This window comes from Triplophysa dalaica, chromosome 11, assembly GCF_015846415.1.
Source record: "Triplophysa dalaica isolate WHDGS20190420 chromosome 11, ASM1584641v1, whole genome shotgun sequence".
Taxonomy (NCBI): domain Eukaryota; kingdom Metazoa; phylum Chordata; class Actinopteri; order Cypriniformes; family Nemacheilidae; genus Triplophysa; species Triplophysa dalaica.
Genome location: NC_079552.1, coordinates 9939115 through 9960504, shown reverse-complemented (window position 1 = coordinate 9960504; position 21390 = coordinate 9939115). Strand labels below are relative to the sequence as shown.

At 39.0% G+C, this 21390-nt stretch overlaps 1 protein-coding gene across 5 annotated transcripts; it reads right to left on the bottom strand.

The window, feature by feature from the left end:
• Positions 1-283: 283 nt before the first annotated feature.
• On the bottom strand, positions 284-21390 carry ccdc85a (coiled-coil domain containing 85A). 5 transcript variants are annotated; one of them, XM_056761449.1, is made up of 5 exons: positions 20778-21390; positions 18961-19939; positions 14583-14670; positions 2906-2963; positions 287-1964 (listed from the first exon to the last, which is right to left on the bottom strand). In XM_056761449.1, the coding sequence occupies exons 1-5, from the start codon at positions 21015-21017 to the stop codon at positions 1959-1961; spliced, it is 1371 nt and encodes a 456-aa protein (XP_056617427.1). In that variant the 5' UTR covers positions 21018-21390; the 3' UTR covers positions 287-1958. The 5 variants fall into 5 exon arrangements, 2 of the variants coding, with proteins under 2 accessions (XP_056617427.1, XP_056617428.1); XR_008908436.1 differs by lacking the exon at positions 14583-14670 and having other exon boundaries at positions 284-1964; positions 18488-19939; XM_056761450.1 differs by lacking the exon at positions 14583-14670 and having other exon boundaries at positions 289-1964.

Here is a 21390-nt window from a genome sequence, read left to right as displayed (position 1 = left end):
ATCCATTCATATAATTCAGTCATTTTCTGATAGTTTAGATTAAGTCTGTGCGCTGCTTCACAAATCTGTTTAGTGCACGAATGTAGTAAAAATAGGCGGCTTTAAAGCTACATTTTTATTTGAAATGGGATTACTTTAAAGTTGGACTGATAGGTCACATAACAAAACACAATCAAATGTTTTACATAAAGAAGACTTTATTGTTTTTTTTTCGTACATCTCTTAGTATATTCATAGATTCAATAATACCAGTACGTCAAAAATAATAATTATAGTTATTATATATAAAAAACTAAGCCTTTAACTACTCTTTACTTTTTAAAAACATAAATGTCTCATAATAAATAATATCTGTTCTGTTTCATAATCTGTCAACAAAAATAAAAAAGATCACAGGTTAATGAGTTTATCAAGTAGCTTTGCTGTATTTAATACTGACGGTGTACAACAGTTTTGATGAGTGTGATGTTGGCTGACCAAAACAACGTCATGTTGAGTGAGGGATATAGGCTATGCTCTCAAAACCTCTACAGTGTGTATGGTTTGCAGTCACCCAGGAGAGGTTTGATGAAATACCTGCTAAGAAGAGAGGCATGACGGCACAAATAGTCCTATGGAACAAAAGTCCAATATTGCCTCTCAGTTATGGTTCACAAACAGAGGATGTGCAGTGAGGAGCCTTGCTGTCTCCACTGAACAGAGCCACTGGGCCACCGTTCAAATTGAATCCACAAACAGATGGAGAACAAAATCTTGTTTTAATGGAGAACAGAAAAATGGGTTTGGCAATTTCACAAAGCATTGAAACGGACAGGATTTGCGCAGCTTACATTAAGCTTTGTGATGGGGCCGCTTGATTTGGGCAGCAGTGTGGGCAGAAACAGACGCAAGACTCGACGGAAGCCTACAGCGTCTGGCTACACAAGTCCTGGACGCAGCAGCAGATTTCTATGTGCTTCTTTCACACAACACAAACACTGCGTCTACAGAAAGATTATTTATAGGACATTCAGAGACAGGAGGGGAGCCTCTCCGGATCCAGAGATCAGGATGCAGATTTTAAGTATAGACATCTTGACGTCAAATTACCATACTTTACACATGGCCATAAGTCAACGCAGTACATAAAAGGTCATCACACAATTCGTATTGAAACTCAGGCAGTGACTGATATCAATTTAATGATATCCATTTGAAGAGATAAGTCAAAATAGCTTAATAAAAACTGTCCTTGTTATTAGGCTTTGTTCACACCGCATCCCATTTGGGTTTAAATCTGACGTTCTACAATGGTTGCTATGGTAACGAATTAAGCATCAGCACAATCTCAAGAGACTTCCTCATACAACAAGAGCAGCTATTCAAAATGAGACTCATCCAAAAAGTTTATATTTCAGTCAGAAAACAAATCACATGTGAGATTAATCTGTGCTTTTTGCTGAACTACAAAAATCTACATGAATTTGAGTCACAGATTTTTGCTGCCTGTCTGAACAAAGCCTACGGTCTTATGAGACCAGTCTGATAAGAATTGTCTGCCTGTGTGTGCAAAGGTTTCTTTCGATTGTTTGCATGTGTTTTTGTGGCAACTGTAAACAAAATGGGTACTAGCCTCTCAGTCCTGATTGGTCTCTTTTAGTTTGAAGGAGGTAGGTCTATTTTGTTGGCAAAAGAGCAATCGTTACATATATTTCTTTTGGCAATCCAGTTATTTCCAGCGCTTTGACTCCTAAGAAATCTCTCCTTCAGGCTTTTGTTGTGCAGGGCTGTAAGTTGGATCGGTAGACCAGGAACCGGCATGGTGGGGGCGGAAAACGCTGGCTGTTGAAACATTTTGTCTTTGATTCGGTCTTCATCTTCCAACTTTTTTTCAGTCCAAGTGATACAAAAGCACAGCGGCCATCTTCCATGGCCTGGTTCCCATCAACGAATTCAATCAAGGCAATGGTCAGGAGGCATTAAAACTATAAAATAAAATGAGCAGTTGGTTAGTATGGATGAAATAGCAACAAAGCTTTTATGAACTGTTTATATCTTTTCTACTGCACCTGTAATTTAAGCTCTTACAGAAAGCAGAGCTTACAGTATTTGTTTATGTTAGCGTGTGTTTGTGTATCATGTGTTTGTGTGTAGGAACATGTGTGCACTTAGCAAACCAAGACAGCAAACCATTCTACTACTTTCCTGCTACTTGAATTATTCTACCATTAAATTAGCTCCACCATTAAAAATTTACTTTTCCCCTCAATTCTGCCAGATGAAGTGTAACTGTCAAGGGTCAGTTAACCCAATAGTCAATGAAACTGCAACATACTTAAATAATACATTAAGCCACTCCCTCTGTACTAAAATCAACCACAGACAAGTATTAGCTACTGTCCTTGAAAGGTACAGTTCACCCAAAAATGAAAATTCTGTCTTCATCTACTCACCCTCAGGTTGCTCAAAATCTGTAGAAATTTCTTTGTTCAGATGAACACAGAGAAATACATTTAGAAGAACGTGTATAACCAAACAGTTCTTGGCCATCATTGACTAGGAACAAATGTTTTACAAATGTTTTTGTTCTGTTAAATGCAAAATAACATATTTTGAAGAATGTAGGACAACAAACAGTTCTGCTGCACTTTTGACTCAATTGTGGCCAAAAACGGTTTGGTAACAAGCTTTTTTCGAAATATCATTCTCTGTGTTCATCGAAACAAAGACATTTATAAAGGTTTGGAACAACTTGATGGTGAGTAAAGATGACAGATTTTTTTGAGGGGGTGAACTGGCCCTTTAGACTTAAGGTAAACAGTCAAGTGACTTTTTGAAATACACAAACAAAAATAAGCATGTAAACCTTGTCCTATATTTCTGTGTGTAACCCTACTACAGTAGAGGCTATAAATGAGAGCTTTACCTGTCCCAAAGTTTGACACTTCTGCATGCGCTGGTACAACAGCCAGCTGATATCAGAGCTGCAGAGGAAAGAAAACCATACATTTAATGAAGTAGTTAAAATTAAATGATATTTTACTACTATATACCAATAAAACACATTTTCACAGAGGAATAGTAGGCGAACTTACTGACGGAGAGATAATTATGTACTTATTTATAGAGCGGCTAATTAACCCTGTTTTACACAGCTTTTGTGTAAACTGTGTGAGACAACCGACAAGTTCCTATTATATGTGTTCTATGTCCTTCTGTTTGCAAAAATAGGCATTGTTAGGACGTTATTATTAAAGGTAAATTCAGTGGCAAATGAAGTATACCGGCACTGTAGCAGCTTTCAATAATAAATCTGCATTTTAATATGAATATATTTTAAAAACGTAGTACAGTTTTAGCAGTAATTTGCTTGAGCTCATTCGGGGAACTGAACTCATAACCTTCAAGTGTTTGCATGCTCTACAAAGTACAGGCAGTGTGACAGAAAACAGGAGCATTTGTTTGTTTCAAATTATTTTTGCTGTCTATCCTGAATTTGCTAACAAATTTGTGAATCTTTGGACGGTGTTTCATCATTCGCCTGATGATGTTTATTCTTTGCCTGAAGTATTGATTTAATATTCACAAATAAATTAAAGAAAAATAATTGGAATGCTGGTTTGATACCATTGCCAAAACTGTGGTATTAATTCAACACTTCTTAAAGGGATAGTTTACCCATTTACTCATCCTCAAGTTGTTCCAAATCTGTATACATTTTGTTGTTCTGCTTAAAACAAAGAAAGTTATTTGGAAGAACTTTATAATCAAATAGTTCTGAGGCACTATTGACTTTCATGATAGGTAAAAAACACAAGATTGGTAGTCATTAGTCCCCCAGAACTGTTTAGTTTAAATATCTGTGTTCAACAGAACAAAGAATTTTATACAGTTTTGGAACAACTTGAGGGTGCGTAAATGATGACAGAATTTTGGGTGAACTATCCCTTTAAATGCATAGGCTATCACTACACTATACATCTGCAAAATGCATACATGCAAAATATAAATACACTATTATCACTCACTACTTTTTAAAAGCACACATGCAATCCCAAATGGAGAAGGAGAAAAGAAAAGAGGAGAGATAGAGAGAATGGTGCGGGCGAGCGAGAGAAAAGCCATCTCTAAAGCTGGTTGAGTACAGTGCGATTGCACCCGCAGGAGGTGTGACCCTCGGTGTCTGCTGATGATAAGTACCTTCTGTCTGAATCAAGTGTCACTCGTGCATCCTCTTAAAAGTGTTAGGACTCTCTCGTTCTCTCAAGTGCACATTCAAACACACGCATCAGAAACATCCTAGTTTGCGGGGTCTGCACATACAAATAGGTTAAGAGCTATTTCTGAGTCAAACCGAGAAGCAATTTGTTTCTCTATTGATTTACTGTGCTTTAGGCTTATTACAGTAATACTTTACTCAAGCCCAGGAGAGTCACGTTCAGGGAGATGATTGCACACGTCTCTTTGAGCTATCTTGCACTCAGGCATGACTCAAATAACCTGTTTTGCATATCTGTGTACCTCAATACGTACTCTAAAACATCATGATAATCTCAAAATCAGTCTGCTAGCCATGCTTAAAGACATACGAGAGTGCATGTGGAAGACAACCTTTAACACTCTTGTATTGATTTAATGGATATGGACAGAAGGTAAATATGTCCTTGCATGTGTCATTGAGGTTTTTTGCCATTTGAAACTGAGGGAATGCACTCATGTGTTTTGACATCACAAGGAATTGTGATGAACAGAACGAACGGGCGAAGTGACGTCTGCAGGCAAGAATAGGAAGCAGATGGGGTGTTCTGCATTCCTTTTTATGTTCTCTTGAAAAACAACTCTGTGCCAGTTATGCGCACCCATCTTCAAACAGAGTTTTTCATAATGCTTTGCCGTGTAGACATATCCATAAACATTATTTCATTTTGCAAGGCCTGCAGTGAGAATCAATACGTGTAACCAAATCAAGTAGCTATGATTGTCTTAAAAATGCGACTTGCCGTTCAATAAAATACCTTGTGTAAAAATAAAGGAGGGCTATTTTCAGTGAAGTCCACTGGTAGGAGGACATTATGGACGACAGATGGCTTAAATAAGAATGTGTTTGTTAACAGATCGAGAAAAAGACGGTAGGGGTTCATAATGGTCTGTCCTTCACCTAAACTGTGTACTGCTGGATAAAACCCTCATTTGGTGAAAATACCTGATCTATTTAAAGGCTAATGATTTGCCCCATTTTAAAGTAATAACATTATAACAGTGAGGAAGAGAGCAGAACCAAATTTACAGGAGATAAATAAAGGTGCTTAAACCTCTGACCTGCTTCTGTACATGTTGCATTTGTCAATATCGCTAATAAAACACAGCCGAGTTCAACTCGCCTCTGCCCTCTGCAACTTCAAATGACTACAATAAATTCTACACTCACAAACACAAACAAACCATTACTGCCTTATGCACAAATACCGGTAGTAAGTGGAATTTTTATGGTGCATACATTACTTGTGATTGTAAAACATGTCTATACTAGGAACAGTGACTTGTTTATAGATCTCAAGAAACAAAATAAGTCCATAAAACATGTAAGCACACAATTCAGTATGTTTGGAGTATAACTTTTCTAGGGCAGCAGTGACTTCTTATTGACAAGAACTGCCTTTTAGCTTGTTTGTGACTATTGTTTCAGCTTTACTGCATCATTAAGAAGTAATCAGAAAGAAAAATGTAAGAACCTCCCTTAGGACCGCACATATGAGCTACATTTGCATTTTCCTTAAAAAGGCAAAAAAGAGAATAAGAGTAGGTCAGCTTAGATTAAAGGCTGGTTTCTCTGTGTACAAAATACATAAAACTGGATATTTCACCCAAAAATGAAAATTCTGTCATCATTTACTCACCGCTTGCCTTTCTTCTGCAACGGTACCGATTGACTTGCATTGGTTCTGTGTCTATACAAAAGAAGTCAATGGGTACCGCCACAGTTCGGGGATGGATGGGTGAGTATATGATGACAGAACTTTACTTAGGGATAGTTAACTAAAAAATGAAAATTATGTCATTTACTCACCCTCAGATTTTTCCAAACCCGTAAAAATGTATTTGTTCTAAACACATAGGAAGATATTTGGAATAATGTCAGTAACCAAACAGATCACATACCCATTGACTCCCGTAAGGTTTTTTCCTGCTATAGCAGTAAATGGGGGATGAAATTTGTTCTTCCAAATATCTTCCTTTTTGTGTTAACAACCTGATGGTGAGCAAATGATGACAGAATTTTCTTTTTTGGGTGAACTATGCCTTTAAGGTGCAGTCATTAATATTTACAAAAAATACAAAAGGAAATAATCTACTAAATAAAAAAACAGCCAAAAGAGCTGCTTTGTTTTACTGAGCTTTGTGAGCTCTACTTCTGTACAATAGAATCAGAAATAACTGAAACGTATTGCATGTGTGATGCATCAACACGCTCATTGCCAAACCCATATGATTATTTCTGTGTAAGATCAACAATACATTTTTATAACCTTTCCAAAATGACACGTTTAAGAAAAAATATTTTCATTGGTCTGATCTGTGCAATTCTACTGTTGAAAATAAGGATAGTTTGAGTAAACAATTTATCTTAACCAATGAACAAGAATGATGTAGTGTTGTATCTCTTGCTCTATTTTTCTTCTTTCTCTCTCATTCATCTCTACTGTAATGAGGGCTTCCCTGCTGCCCTTCACAAGGTCAACCGGTGGGCTTCTCATTAAACAAACCCATCGCCTCTCTCTCTAACTCTCTCATCATCTGCAGTTTTTAGTATAAAATGGCAACAAAATTCTGCCACAGAAAAGTCAAACCTTTCCGTTCAATCTAGACAACAAAGCATACAGGGTCAGAAAGGATAAAGCCTCATGACTCAACACGCATAAACAGTATGTTTCACATCAGTCCTCTGGCCCTTTGGCCTGTTTTTAGTAGCTGAACATAAAGATGATAAAACGGCAGCAAAAAGAAAAAAGACTGTCTTTGAATGACAGAATAACCCTGCTGATCTGAAGACATCAAAGGATTCACAGTCATCATTACCAAACATTGTAGTGCCTGTTTTCTAGACATCAAACAGAAAATAGGGCCACTTTTTTCCTTTAAATTTTTCTTTATCACAGAATAATCATACTAATTATACATCATCCTAAATTCTGAAAACTGGTCATTACTTCAGCAAAAGGTTCATTAAACACATAAATATTCATGTGGTAAATGTTTTAAACTAAACATAATAGGAGTGGTAAGACTTCAAAGTGAAAACCTAATGAGATAAAAAAATTATAGGCACCTGGCCTACTTTGTGCTCCCTGCCCTCAAGAGGTGCGAATTCAAATGAACTGCAGATTCTCACCTATGCTGAGAGATCCTGAAGATCTCAGCATCCCTGGTCATGCTCCCACTGGACAAGGTCGACACTTAATGAGCCTCTTTGCAAATAAATCTGAAATCCAGACCTCAGTGACTGTATTGATTTCCTCAGGCAAAATGAGAAAAAAAAGGATCAGTGACTAAATATGATTACCTTTGTGTTTTATAATTTTGCAATCCCACATCATAGTGCCACTGTGGAGCGTAAAATAATGGGAGGCCATCAGCAAAATCAGGTCGGTTAAGAGATCAAATCACCATTTGAAACAAACGGGCAGATCAAATACTTTTACACAGTGTACCTTTGCTCAGGGTGAATAATACCATAATGACTGGAGTGAGAAGACACTGTTTCTGCACCACATTTCTCAAGCACATGAAAGACTTTGCAAAGGATTTTTGTCCTAACTTTGCCTTAGATGGTAAAGGGAGAAATCTGGCAATACTACAGGTTTTTCACACTGCGTGACAAAGGTATACAGTGTGAAATAATGCATTGCTGTGTGTTGGCAATAGAGAGCCAATCATAAACCAAACAGTGCATACCTCATTAAATATTCATGAGCTTTGTACAACAGCATCATTTTCATAGTTGTGTCAAGGTTCAGCATTGGAGCTTAAATGAAAAAACAAGGAAATTTCAAGACATTGACAGAATCAATGCATTTTCTCATAAACTTACACACTGGTGGCGGATGGGCTACTCCATTGACCCAGCTTCCAGAAACAATTTCTATAAAATACCCATGTTTATTCCAAATCACAGCACAGATCAGATTTCGAGAAATACTCTGTCTGCTACCAATAGAGCTTAAGCTGTATTTCCTCACAACGTGAACTGTACATACAAAGATGTCACCTTAGATGATTGAAAACCTGCTAACCAACTACTCTCTTAAAAGAGTGGTTTACTTTCAAAATACATTTTCATGATCATTTACTCACCCACATGTTATCCAAGATGTTTATGTATTTGTTTCTTTAGTCAAAAAGAATGTATGTTTTTTGATGAAAACATTCCAGGATTTTTCTCCATATAGTGGACTTCAATGGACTTCAAATGGTTGAAGGTCAAAATTACAGTTTCAGTGCAGCTACAAAGGGCTTTAAATGATACCGTACGATTACGTTGAAAAAAGTCACGCTTGACGTACGCGGAATTACCAAGTCAGTGTTTGCAAGTTGAACGTGCAAGTTTTCAACGTAATTAAGTATTACGTGAAGTCATAGACATGCATCGGAGAACAGAGCAAGGCGAGCATTTCTGTTTATAAAATATATACATTTTTAACTGTTAAGAAAATGACTGATTGTTTCTCTAGATTAGACCCTTATTCATCATCTGGTATCATTTAAAGCACTTTAAAGCTGCACCGAAACTGTAACTTTGACCTTCAACTGTTTGGAGTCATTGAGGTGCACTATATGGAGAAAAATCCTAAAATGTTTTCATCAAAAACCTTAATTTTGACTAAAGAAACAAATACATAAACTTAATGGAATGCCATGAGGGTGAGTAAATTATCATGACATTTTATTTTGAAAGTGAACTACTCCTTTAAAAACAGAGATTCTTAAATGGCTCTTTGACAGTGTGTATGGTCCCATGAAGAATATATAACATCCATGAAATTGTACTTGGGTTCTTAAAACTGAAACAAATGCAAGAACTAAACCCCTCTTTGGAGAATCTAAAAAAGGTATCGGCTCTTCTATGGTATCATTGTGAAAACACACTTTTGGCAGCTTTATTTTTAGGACTGTACAACTGCACATACATCTTCCTCTCTACATGTTCAAGTGCTTTGGTGGTTTTTATAGTCATTTTCAGGCACTCTTAAATCAAGTGTCAAGCATTTTCAAATAGCATCTCTGGGTTTTGGTGGGCAGAATATTGGAATTTAGATGAGCCAATTTTACCTGGAGAATTTGATAGAATGGCATGGAGACCATTGCTTGTTGGTCATAAAAGGCTAAACAATTCCAAACCATACTCATTTTTAAGCTTGGCCAGCAACGTTTCGCATCACTTTTCAACCCACAGAGCATCCTTTAGCATCAGTTTTTCGACGTGCGGGGTACTCCATTGCTTTTAGATTGTTCGCCTTACACATCAGTTCAAGGCTCATTTATTCATGTGTTGATGATTCTTTTAAGCACTCACACCACAACATATGAGATTGACCAACTATTCAGTAGGAAATGCAGTAAAAGATAAAGGAGACATAGCATAGTGTGAATCAGCTTGTGAGTCACCCTCGATGTTCTGAAATGCCTGATGTAAACTAAAGGATCTCAAGGTTGTGTAGCTGACGTATACCGCTGACTGAAGCTGTATGGCTAGCATCATGTTCTTGAAGAGGGGCTTCCACATTCACGCCTGTCAACCCTATAAATAACTACAAACTCCCAGCTTCTCCAGCCTCGTAGAAATGTGTTATTTTGTAAATGTCATTACAACAGGAGAGTGAAACGTGCAGAAAAAGTATTAAAGCATTGTAGGTTGTAGCACGGGCCTAACCACCCTTCAATATTTTTCACACGGGGCAGTTCTGTATGTATATCTCCATCCATCCGTCTATTCCTGTGGTTTTGAAGATTGTAATTCCTTCATATGAAATATTTATGAGCATAAATTGAAAAAGGGGTCATTTAGTGTGCCGGTATTTTCCAAACTCAGTCAGCACATTATGAATTCCAAAATGTATGTTGGGTCATACATTGGAATGATTTATAAAGAGTGCAGTAGTGTGTTTATGCTGAAGGGAGTCCATAAATACCCACAGTTAGCTGACAGTACACTGCCCTTCTCCCACACAGAGCGCTGCTCAGCTTCAGGTTCCTCCCTGAGTATTACCTCTCTCATCTGCATTTAAATTTCATTAATTTTAATGGCCTGAGCAATAACCTGGCTCTGTTGCCCAATTTTGCAGTGTCTAAAGCCTCTTTTGGTATCTTTGTGAGTGTGTGTACATATTTTGACCTTTTGGGGACCTTTTATATAGCTTATAAATCATACAGAAGGATATATATTGAAAATGTAAGAATGCAGCAAGGCTTGTGTGATTATTAGGTTTAGGTGTTGGGATTAGAATATATCATTAGCCTGATTTAAAATCAATGGAACTCTATGGAATGTCCAAATAAAACATGGAAACCAGTGTGTTTGCATGCGTGAATAGCTGTCCAATCGAAAAGTAGTTGAACCACTGATGACTGACTTTATCTGAGTGGGTTTTCTAAAGATTGGAAACAAAGTGTAGCCTTGACACATTGCAGTGTGCTAGAAGAACAGAGAAAAAAGCTGTAAAATACACACAATGAAGAACAGATAGATGTTATATGACTCAACTGTGCTGTTGAGTCATTGCTCCTTACGTCAAATTCGCTTTTGTCAATCAGATCAACGTTTTGTAGGAAAGAAAGATGCTTTGCTTTCTTCAAGAGATTTTGCACAAACTTTGCTCTTCTCTCACAGTAAGCAGCATGCAGCTCTCTGACAGCCTTTTCTGCCTATGCTTAGAAATGTGACCCGCCGGTTACAGCCAAGTGCAAAAGTGCAGCGCTTTCGCCATGAAAAAGAGTTTCACCTCTCTTACTGTCCTCTCTTCATATCAGTCCCTCAATCCATCTCTCACTTTTCATTTAATCTATAGCACAGCCATCCTGCCCATACTACAATACACAAAACCAGCATTCAGCAACAAAAATAAACATGGCATCAGAAATACACACACATGGTAGATTACTGTGAAAATATACATTTCACAAAATTATAGTAGAAGACTTCATGAAAATATAGCGTGGCCTTACTACTGCAAAATAACTAGCGACGAGTTACTGATGGAAAGACAGAAAGGTCCGCCTCCTTAATTAAGTGTCAAGTTTATCCTGAAGACTGTCAACGAACAGATACATAAGCAAAATACACTGCTTTACAACAATTCATTCATTATTAATAAACCTAGAGACTCAAACAGTAGATGCTAATGTAAGCATACCGCTGAAAAGAGCGGCTTAGCAGTTCTTAATATTCAGGCTGGTGGAAAACTAAGCCCTGGTAGATCCATGTGTTAATATTTAAAATATCATATTTTTATATTTTATTTATATTTATACAATTGTAACTGTTGTGTAAATCCATATGGAATCAACTGTACTTTAGATTTGTTCAGTACCACGAGATATTTAGGAACCTGCTTCATGATTTTCTGTACATATGCTTTCAAATGACATGCATTTTATTATCAAAACAATATCTACAATGAAATGTGATGATGTGACTTAAAAAGCAAAACAGTTGCATTCAGCTGAACGCAAAGGGCGTTATTCACACAATGAAATATTAATTATAAACACAAAACTATTCCATCCGCATTAATTTACCAAGAGAACAACAAAAGAGAGTTTTGCAAATTGCTTTTCTACAGTATGCATGACAACATCAAGAATATGAAGACGTTTAATGCACAAGGATGATATTTAATGCAACTGTGTGCTCATACTTCTATAATCCCTTTTAGATTCATCTCCTGGTCACCCGCATGAGCCTTTCACTGATAGATCTGCATTTCCTTATCGTCTTTAGTCATCCTATGCATTCATCTTGCTATTTTTATATCTAAATCAGTCATTCTTTCTGAATTATTACAGGTTGGTGCGGGGCACTATACAGCAATGATAAGGTTATGGGTTCAGTTCCCAAGCAATGCACAAAATGATAAAATGTTTACCCCTAAAGCATTGTAAATCAATTTTAATCAAGTGTCTCGTAAATGCATTAATCTTAAAACATGTTCAGTGGGGAATGTTGGTGACTGCAGTGAGTTATATACTATGTGCCCGGCCTTCACCTGGAAGAATACAACTATATCACAAACACTAGCCACAATAGTGCCAAAGGTCAAGATCAATAGAGCATGATAAAACAAGAGTGTCAAAATAACCAGACTTTTCCACTAACTGATCATTGTGCTAGAATGGGTTCCGTTTTCTCAGCATTTCCAATGCGAGTAAATTACCACAGGGTCATTACTAAGAAACCATTTTAAGACCTTTATGACACTGCAGGCTATCAACTAGACAGGCTCTCCCTCTCTGCATGATTTTTCTCCACCTCTTTAGAACAGAGATAATGGTGGGTTGAATCTGGCCCCGCTGGCTATGAGTTGGTCCGTAAGCTTCTGGGTAAGTATATCTGTAGATTAGGTAAACGCTCTGCAGGGGCTCTGACCGCTGCACACCTTCGTGTTCCTTCTTTCTACGGTGTTTCTTCTTTCTTTCTTTTCTTCAGCGGTTGCTACATTACGCCTCAAACCAGCAGGAAGATAACTAGGGATTCTGGGTAAAGAGCAGGCTGGTTACATACTCTCTTCATGAATTTCTTATGTCTTACATAATCGCTGTATGATACTGGGCTGTGGAGAGGCAATTATTGGTAGAGATAGCTCAGGGTTGCATTTGAAACACTGGGCTTTTGTTGGCAAACTTGAACATCTTCCCAAGAAAGGGAAAGCAGAAGATGCAATATTGAGAGGTGTGCATTAAAGTAAGATTTTTCTGTGATATGGCACCATATTTTCCTTACAGAATTGATAAATCCTCAACAATCAAACTGTATTCTGCTGTTGCTTAGCTTAAGGTATCATACATTATATTTGTATTACATTTGGAACAAACAAAGGTCATACAAGCTACTTTTAGGACCTTTTTTTTAAGTTTGTAAGCTTAAGTTAAAAGTCTAAAAAAATATTTTACTAAGTCACACTGGTTAAATGATAAATGATGATGAGTTTAAATTTTTGGGATACTTAAAGTAAACTGAGCCCAAAATTATTTGATAATTTGCTCTGCTTTATGTCATTCCAAACCTCTGTGACTTTCTTTCTTCTGCAGAACACAAAATAAAATATTTTGACGAATGCTGGTAACCAAACAACACCGTTTGCCATTGACTTCTGGCGTATGAACACAAAACCAGAGGCGTTTCTCAAAACATCTTCTTTTGTGTTCCCCATTAGAACTAGTTGTATACAGGTTTTGAATGAAGTGAGGGTGAATTAATGATGACAATTTTAAACTTTTTTGATGAATGTTCCCTTTGAAGTCCCCTTATCCCAAATACTAAATTAAGAAGTGATGGTAAAATACACTGCATTTGCAAAGTCATTTTAACAGTTTACAAACTGTAAATAATAACGGAGTAAAACTACACCCAATAGACCTTATATAAGCCGTGTTTATCAGCATGCGAACAAGGCTGTAACTGATAGAAATGCTGTTCGTGAGTTTAAATGTATCCATTAATGCTGATCGTTCTGCTGGCTAGACATACAGTGAAGAGTTAACCGCAATCTATTCCACATCTTCAATTTAAACCTGCTCCTTCCAACACACTTGCAGAAACCCTGAATCAATTACTCACTCGTGCACTAATGAGGGATCAATAAACATTGTAGCTCTCCACTTCTCAGACTGTGTTCACCTATTTACCACAGAACTCCTCTCATCAGCTTCATTTTTACACGGCATGAAGCACATTGGAATCATTGCATGTCAAAGACGGCCCGAAAACAAATAGATTATGGAATCAGCAACCGCACACAGCGATCACAGGGGGACTAAATTGCTGTCTGTTTGCACAGCTTAGCAAGATTAGAATTTTTCATTAATGCATAAAACAAACAGACAATCATTAATTATGGCAGAGAATTTCAGAACATTCATTGGCAAGGTCACCAAAAGCTGAGTAGATTTAATTTCGAACCCGGCTTCTGAGACACACAACTGCGGTTGCACAGTAACGGAGCGAAAAACAGCCATCTGATGCCAGAACCTGTTTCTCTTGAGAAATGAAAGAAAGACAAATTAAAATCCAGCCAAGCAATTATAAATGTATTTCCCCCTTCAATTCAAATTAAATTACTGAAAAGGACCAAAACCATATACCGCCACGTCAGGCTGGAACTACAACAAAAGCCTACAAAGCGTGAAGCGTGAACAGCCAACAGTGCTCGTTCTGTGTCACATTACCAATGCAAATGCAGCCGAGCTGCAGCATTATTCATTATTTACACAACACGTTGACAGACGCTCTGATTGACAGCCGCTATGATTCCCCAACGCTGGGCCCAAAGGAACACTTTCATCTCCTATGAAACCGGTTGACAGGGCAACTATGGGTTATAGTGCAATACTTAGGAAGAGGAGGTTGATCAAGGTCAAATGCAGTGTCCTCTATGGGAGGGAGAGGGTTGAGCCGGTGGGTTTCCCTGCAGCGGGGAACTGTAAAGGGAGCAGAAAGAAGGGATGATGCTGCAGCATATATTCTAGATTGTAAGTATAAAGCAGATCACACTATGTTAGCTGAATTTTTGTATGTTTGTATGTATGTGCACTTTATTTTTGTTGGGCACTGCACTATTGAACAATTCAATTACAAACACACAAGAAAGTTACTCAACCTTCTTCATGTCTTTAGCTCAACTCAAAACGTCTAAAAGTTCATGTTTATAATTGAATTAAGTTTTTATAAAATACCAATTCAGTTCTTATCTGACATTACTGTAAGAACTAAAATAAGCATTGTCAACATTTATGTTCATAGCTGATACTGTATGTTATTGATATAGATTATGTCTACTGCACACTCCTATGATAAAAATACTTAATCTTTTTGCATTTTCGTATTTATTCATTCATTATTTCTTATATAGTGTTTTTTTAATAAGGTTAAGCATATTTAATTTTACTAATGCAGTGGGGTTTCACCAAACTCTCTCGAGGTGAGTTGGGTAATATCAGCTGTTGCGAGTGTGCATAGATCTGCACTTAAATTTGTCACTGGACACTGTAGATAATCCAGGTACTTTCAGAATACTTATTTCAACATACTATGTTTTGGGACAAATTCGGCTAATTCTAATTTCTAAGTATGCAAATTGATATGTAAGAGAAAACTGTAAGAGAGAGAAAACACATAGCAGGCAGCCAAGCATACATTCAGTAGCTTGCAGCAGTCTGGATTCATTAACATCAATTCTACTTTTTAAATTGAATATTTACAGACAACATAGAATTCAATAATTGAATTCACTGCAAGCGATGCAAACAAGTGACTCAAGGGAGTAAGCACCTTCTAAAGTAGATTTATAAGGAAGGCTGCTTCAGCCAAGGCCAAAAAGACAAGTGTTACAGTGAACCCCGGGACACACCCCAGGAAGGGAGGAGGAAAAGAGAAATCCGACTGTCAAAACCTTCTTAAGGGATAATCCCGGCTGGCTGACCACGGGCAACAGGGATAAACTGTAATTCCATGCTCAGAACTCAGTTGCATGAGCAGAAAAATAATACTTTTAATATTTTTTATTTGTATTTAGGATAACTGTCATTCTGGGGATTGTGAGTCTCCTCCAAAACAAAATTTTAGAGATCTGGAGGCATGTTAAAATGATGAACAGATTGAGGAGTGAAGATATGCACCAACCCAAAGCATTGGTGGAAAGATTTATTTGGATCTGTTTCATTAGGAAAGACAGTTTTGGTCTGGAGAAAAAATGAAATAGCACAAATGGAAATACAGAATGCTGTACAACTGCAGAAAAAGAGACCAAGGAGACTACAATGGCTTATTCTTTCTTCATTAGCTGGTGGTGTCAAAAGACGTTAGCGAGCAGCAGGGCGGATCTCAGTACAGCCTGTCTGGTACCAAGCTTGCACACAAGACCTTTGTACACTCTGAGAGGAAACACACCCAGAGCATAAGGAAAATCTCTACCTTCTAACTCGACCATCCATCATCCTGGATGGATACAATTCTATCCGTTCCAATGTATTGTTACAATCTTTATATAGCTAGGCGTCCAAGTCGCTTCCCAGCACCCATGGCTGTATTTTAGGTCAGCAATCTCAGGTGTTAACTAGCAGCTGTTATTTTCCTATTAAACGCAGTGTAAGGTAAACAGCGCTCAGCTTCAGGATGTGTCCCACTGCCTTGGCAAGCCACACAGCTCAGCACTTTTCACCTCACAGAAATCATTAGCAGCCTATTGCTGGAGCGAACGCTACACACCAGAAGAAGAGCCTGATATTCTTCTCTTTTGTCCTACACACATTTTTAGACCCATCATTTGAGTTTCAGTAACGACCCCTGCAGCTTTTTCGATCTGCCAGCTTCAACTAACAAAGCTATTCAAGCAGATTGCTATTTTAAATTGATACAATATAGTGCAAAGATGTCCGCAGTATGATAGTAATGAGCAATATTCTGTCCTGTTGAAATAAGGATGCATTAAGGGATAGTCCACCTAAAAGTGAGAATAGGGTATATGCATACGGGTCGATGACGCACTTCCGCTAAAATCTCAGCCAGACTGTTACAACTGGCGCCAGGGAACAATAACCTTTTGCTTCAAGATGCACATACAGTATGATTACTATCAACAACGTGAGTTTAATTATACAAACACTTCGCCATACATCAACAACCACAAAGGAGAAGCACATCAGGCTATCCGTTTCAAAGTACATCAACAAATATAAAAAAACGTTGCACAAAATTTGAACATCTTACTACACACATTGTTAATTTGGTGAAAAATCCCCTTGAAAAATCGCTATGAGAGCGAAAGTGACCAAGCTGGTTGAGATTTCAGCGGAAGTATGTCATCGTCAAGTTGGCAAATACCCCATTCTGTCATAAGCTTCGCCCCCCTCAGTTGTTTTAAACCTTTATTAATATCTCTGTTGAACACCATGATATTTGGAAGAATGTTAGCAACATCATTGACATCATTAGGACATCATTGACTACTATAGTAGCAAAAATGACAATGGTAGTCAAAAGTGCCCAAGAACTGTTTGCTATTTTAAGAAAATTTATATAAATATTTGAATAATTGGGAATAGATCATTTTTCCTGCTGTGGTAGTCAATGGTGTCTCAGAAATGTAAGTTGCTTACATTCTTTCAAATATATGTGTTTATCAGAGCAAAGAAATGGATACAGGTTTGGAACAACTTGAGGGTGAGTAAATGATGAAAATACTCATTTTGTCTGCAGAAGATCCTTAAAATGATTATATTGTCGATTCTTACGTCTTTACAGGTTTTATTTCAGGACTTGGTGAAGCTACACATCACAAACCATGGCTTAAACTTTCTCAACTGTTTTCATTATGCAAACAAAACTTGAATTTTCAAAACTCGAAAAACAAATCTCACAGAAACAGCAGGCAAAACCACCAAAGCGATGCTATAATAAACAAAGTGAAGAGACCCCGTGGTGATCAGTGCCAGCACATTGTGGTGTGTGAAAATGTGTATGCGTTTGCACGTTTGTGTGAGAATATGTATGTGTGTTCGAAAGTGTCTGTTTTTGTCAGAATATCTGTGTATCTGAAAGTGCATGTATGTGTTTGTGTCAGAATCTGTATGTGAATCTGAAAATTACTGTATATGTTTGTGTCAGAGTCTGTGTTTGTTTGTTTGTGTGTGTGTGTGCGTGTGTGCGTGCGTGTTGCAGAATCTGTATGTATCGGAGTGTCTGTTTGTGTGTGTTTGTGGCAGAATCTTTATGTGGCGAGTTGACAACTAGTGTTGGTGTTGTATTTTTATGTATGTTTGAACTGTATATGTGTATAAAAAATCTATGTTATAGAATAGTAGTGCTTTAGTTTAGTGTGCTGGTGTGTGTGATTCAAAAGCTTCTTCAACTTATATGCATCACAAACAAAAGGATTGAAAAATTCTTTCATCATTTACACACCCTTATGTCATTCCAAACATGTATGACTTTCTTTGGTGGATAACCAAAGATATTTTAACAGCATCGGACTCCATTGACTTCCGCTGTATTGACACAAAACCTCTGAGACATTTCTCAAAACATCTTTTGTGTTCCACAGTAGAAAGAGTCATACACAGGTTTTGAATGACATAAGGGTAAATAAATCTGTTTTTTTTATTTTGGGGTGAACTCTCCTTCTGCTGAAGTGGCTTCTGAGAACGCAAAAAATAGGGCAGCTTAATATATGTGAGCTATGGGCCTTATCTCTGCTTTCTGCTCCAGTGCTGCTGACTCATACTTTGCCACTCAACTCACCTGGGTGCATATGGCAAATACAATGGTGTCCACTCCTGGTCCTGCTGGGCAGCACTGTCTTCTTGTATTAGTTGGGCCTCTGAGCATTTTGGTCTTTGATTGAGTTCCCTCAGCTGGGTTCCAGAGCATAAAAATGGCTTAGGAGGCACCGGTACAGAGGCTGATTGACCCAAGAGTACCAAGACTGGACACCACCGACTTTTGCCAGAGATGACTTGGCATTCTGCTCTAGCAGACACTAAAGTCCCTGCTCTATCCCCTCATTGCCTCTCCTGAACTGAGCAACGAAAAACTAAACTAAACGCATATCATGGCTGAATGGATGGTTTAGAGACTGGCAGGGAATTGGGCTTTGCTGGCAATGATCCCCTCCGTGATGAAGGATGACCATCCCCTCTGCATTTGGCTCATTTAACTCTGTGTATGTCACTGTGGGTGCTACAGCAGGCTCCAGTCGGAACCACCGTTCATACCGCTATAGATGTTCCGTTGATGAGGGGACATCTCCTCTCCACCCGGCCTCTTCTGTGCCATCTCACGGGCAGGGCTGCCAAACTTGCTGTGCTCGTGGCCGGCGCCATAATGATGCCTCAACATCTCGGGGCTCCCAGATATGATGCGGCCCTTCTGGAGGTGTTCTGGTGTCCCTGATAAAATCTGATTGGGCTCCGGACTCATACACGCACTTCCCATACTGCCCCTGTGCTTCTGGAAAAGGTCAGGACTGCCGGGTGGCTGAGAAGACACCAGCAGATGTTTCGAAAACGGCTCTGGAACGCATCTGGGCAAGCTCTTGCCATGTTTCTCGGGACTGAGCCCTCGTAGGCCTTTGTGGTCTGGACTGGAGAAGGACCCACACCGAGACCGGCACACCTGGGGAAAGGTATGAGCCGTGTACTCCTGGCTAGTGCTGTGTCTGCGCCCTGGGTGCTCAGAACGCGGTGCCTCCTCCCCCGAGCCTGGCTTATGAAGGTGGTCAGGACTGCCTCCAGCGGGGCCGCCCAACAGCTGCTGCTTATGCGTGAGATGGTCAGGGCTGTCGGTGCTGCCCGCGCTGGAGGTACTGCTCCCATCACCCACATCTCTCAGGAGCCCAGGCCCAGGACCGCTGGCATGAGATAGGCTGCTCTGGCTATCGATTGAATTCCTGCAGCCGGGTGGAGCCCCGGTGCCCACTGATCCGGCCGCACCTCCAGAGCCCTTCTCCTCATCCAGCATTAGGCACAACTCTCTCAGTTCCAGGTTCTCTCTCACCACCTCCTCCTGACGCTGTTCCAGCTCTTTCAGCTTCTGCAGGTACAATGTGACTTCCTTACGCATGATCCCTGCGCTGTACCGCCCCAGGCGCTGCCACTCCCTGGACACCTTTTTCCCTTTCTGACGATCGTCATCCAGAAAGCAGCAGAGATCCCTCAGCTCCTGGTTGTCCTCCTGCAGCTTCTGATTTACCTCCTGCAACAATAAAATCTATGAGTCAACACTGATGTCTAGGTTGGGAGAGAGTGATTGATAAAAGTAAAACTCAGCAAACACTGAGTCAATCCTGCAGGGTGAAGAGAACAGAGAAACTCACTCTCAGGTGTTCTAGTACTGTATTCTGCATTATGATAAATGAATATGGGTGGTTTGTAGTGAGCCATACATATGTAAAAGCATCTGGTAAATGAAAATATATATATTTACATGTAATAGACACCTATTTTTGTTATGAAAATCCTAATATTATTACATGATAGTCAACTTCAAGTCAAGTCAACTTTTATTTCTATAGCAACAGAGTTGCGCCAAAGTGCTGTACATTTAAAGCAGAGCATACAAGACATCTTACATCAACACAACAAATCTTAATCAAAAGCTAAAGAAAAGAAATAAGAGCAGATTTATATCTAGCTAGTGAAGGGGCTAGCCTCACATTAATAGGCGAGCTCTTCCACATACTATATTTTATTTCATTACAATAATATTTTAGGTACCTTTGCCACTATGTACATCCTAACAGGATCATAAAGAGAAATTATTGACATTTAATTTACCCATCATGCTTCACATGAATTTGTACTCCTCTTTAAGACGGTTAAAAAATAAACAATTTATTCACATAATACGCATAGTAATATACTTAAAAAAAAACAATGTTTGTGATATATCTGCAAAAAACGCAATAAACTAAGCTTTACATTTGAAAAATGTATTTAAAGTATAATACCAGCAAAATGAAAGAAAAGTGTGTTTAATGCAGTGGCTGTTCAGTTCGCCCACACCCTGTCACCTGCAGCCAGGCTCGCTTTACCTTCAGCCCCCGGATCTCGTTCAGGTGCTGCTGAAGCCTGCGGTTCACCTCTCGGATGAGATTGCTGTGGTCCACTATGACGCTCATCTTCTCCGCTTCTGTTCTGCGCAGCCGGCGCACCAGCTCCTCCTTGCTCCATTTCAGAAGATCTTCATCCGTAAGTTTGGAAAGATCATCCGACAGACCCTCTGAGCTCTTGGATGTGGTCGACTGCAGCTGAGGCTGGACGGGCTTTTCCATTCTACCAACTTATCTTAGTCCTAGGCTATAAAGCAAAGCTCAGATCCTTCCTTGTCCAAAATCCCTCTCGTTATTATCGTATTTTTGAGACAAACATTTTAAAGACTGTTCTGCCCATGCTGTCTCCTTCAAAGGCAGGGATGCACCCTGTCAGAACACCGGCGAGTACTTCCCCCGTTATGCACTCACTGTCTCAATTGAAGAGACTTTGGCTGTTTCTTGTGCTCCGTTCGTGCGCATGCTTTCCTCCTCCGTGTGGCGTTGAACCCGTTTCCGCTGTCCGCACGCATAGAGAAAGACGCACGTTCGGCCGCTTTACAGCCCAAGGTGTGTGACAGCGAGCGAGGAAATCGGTCGACTGGCTGAGAAGCGA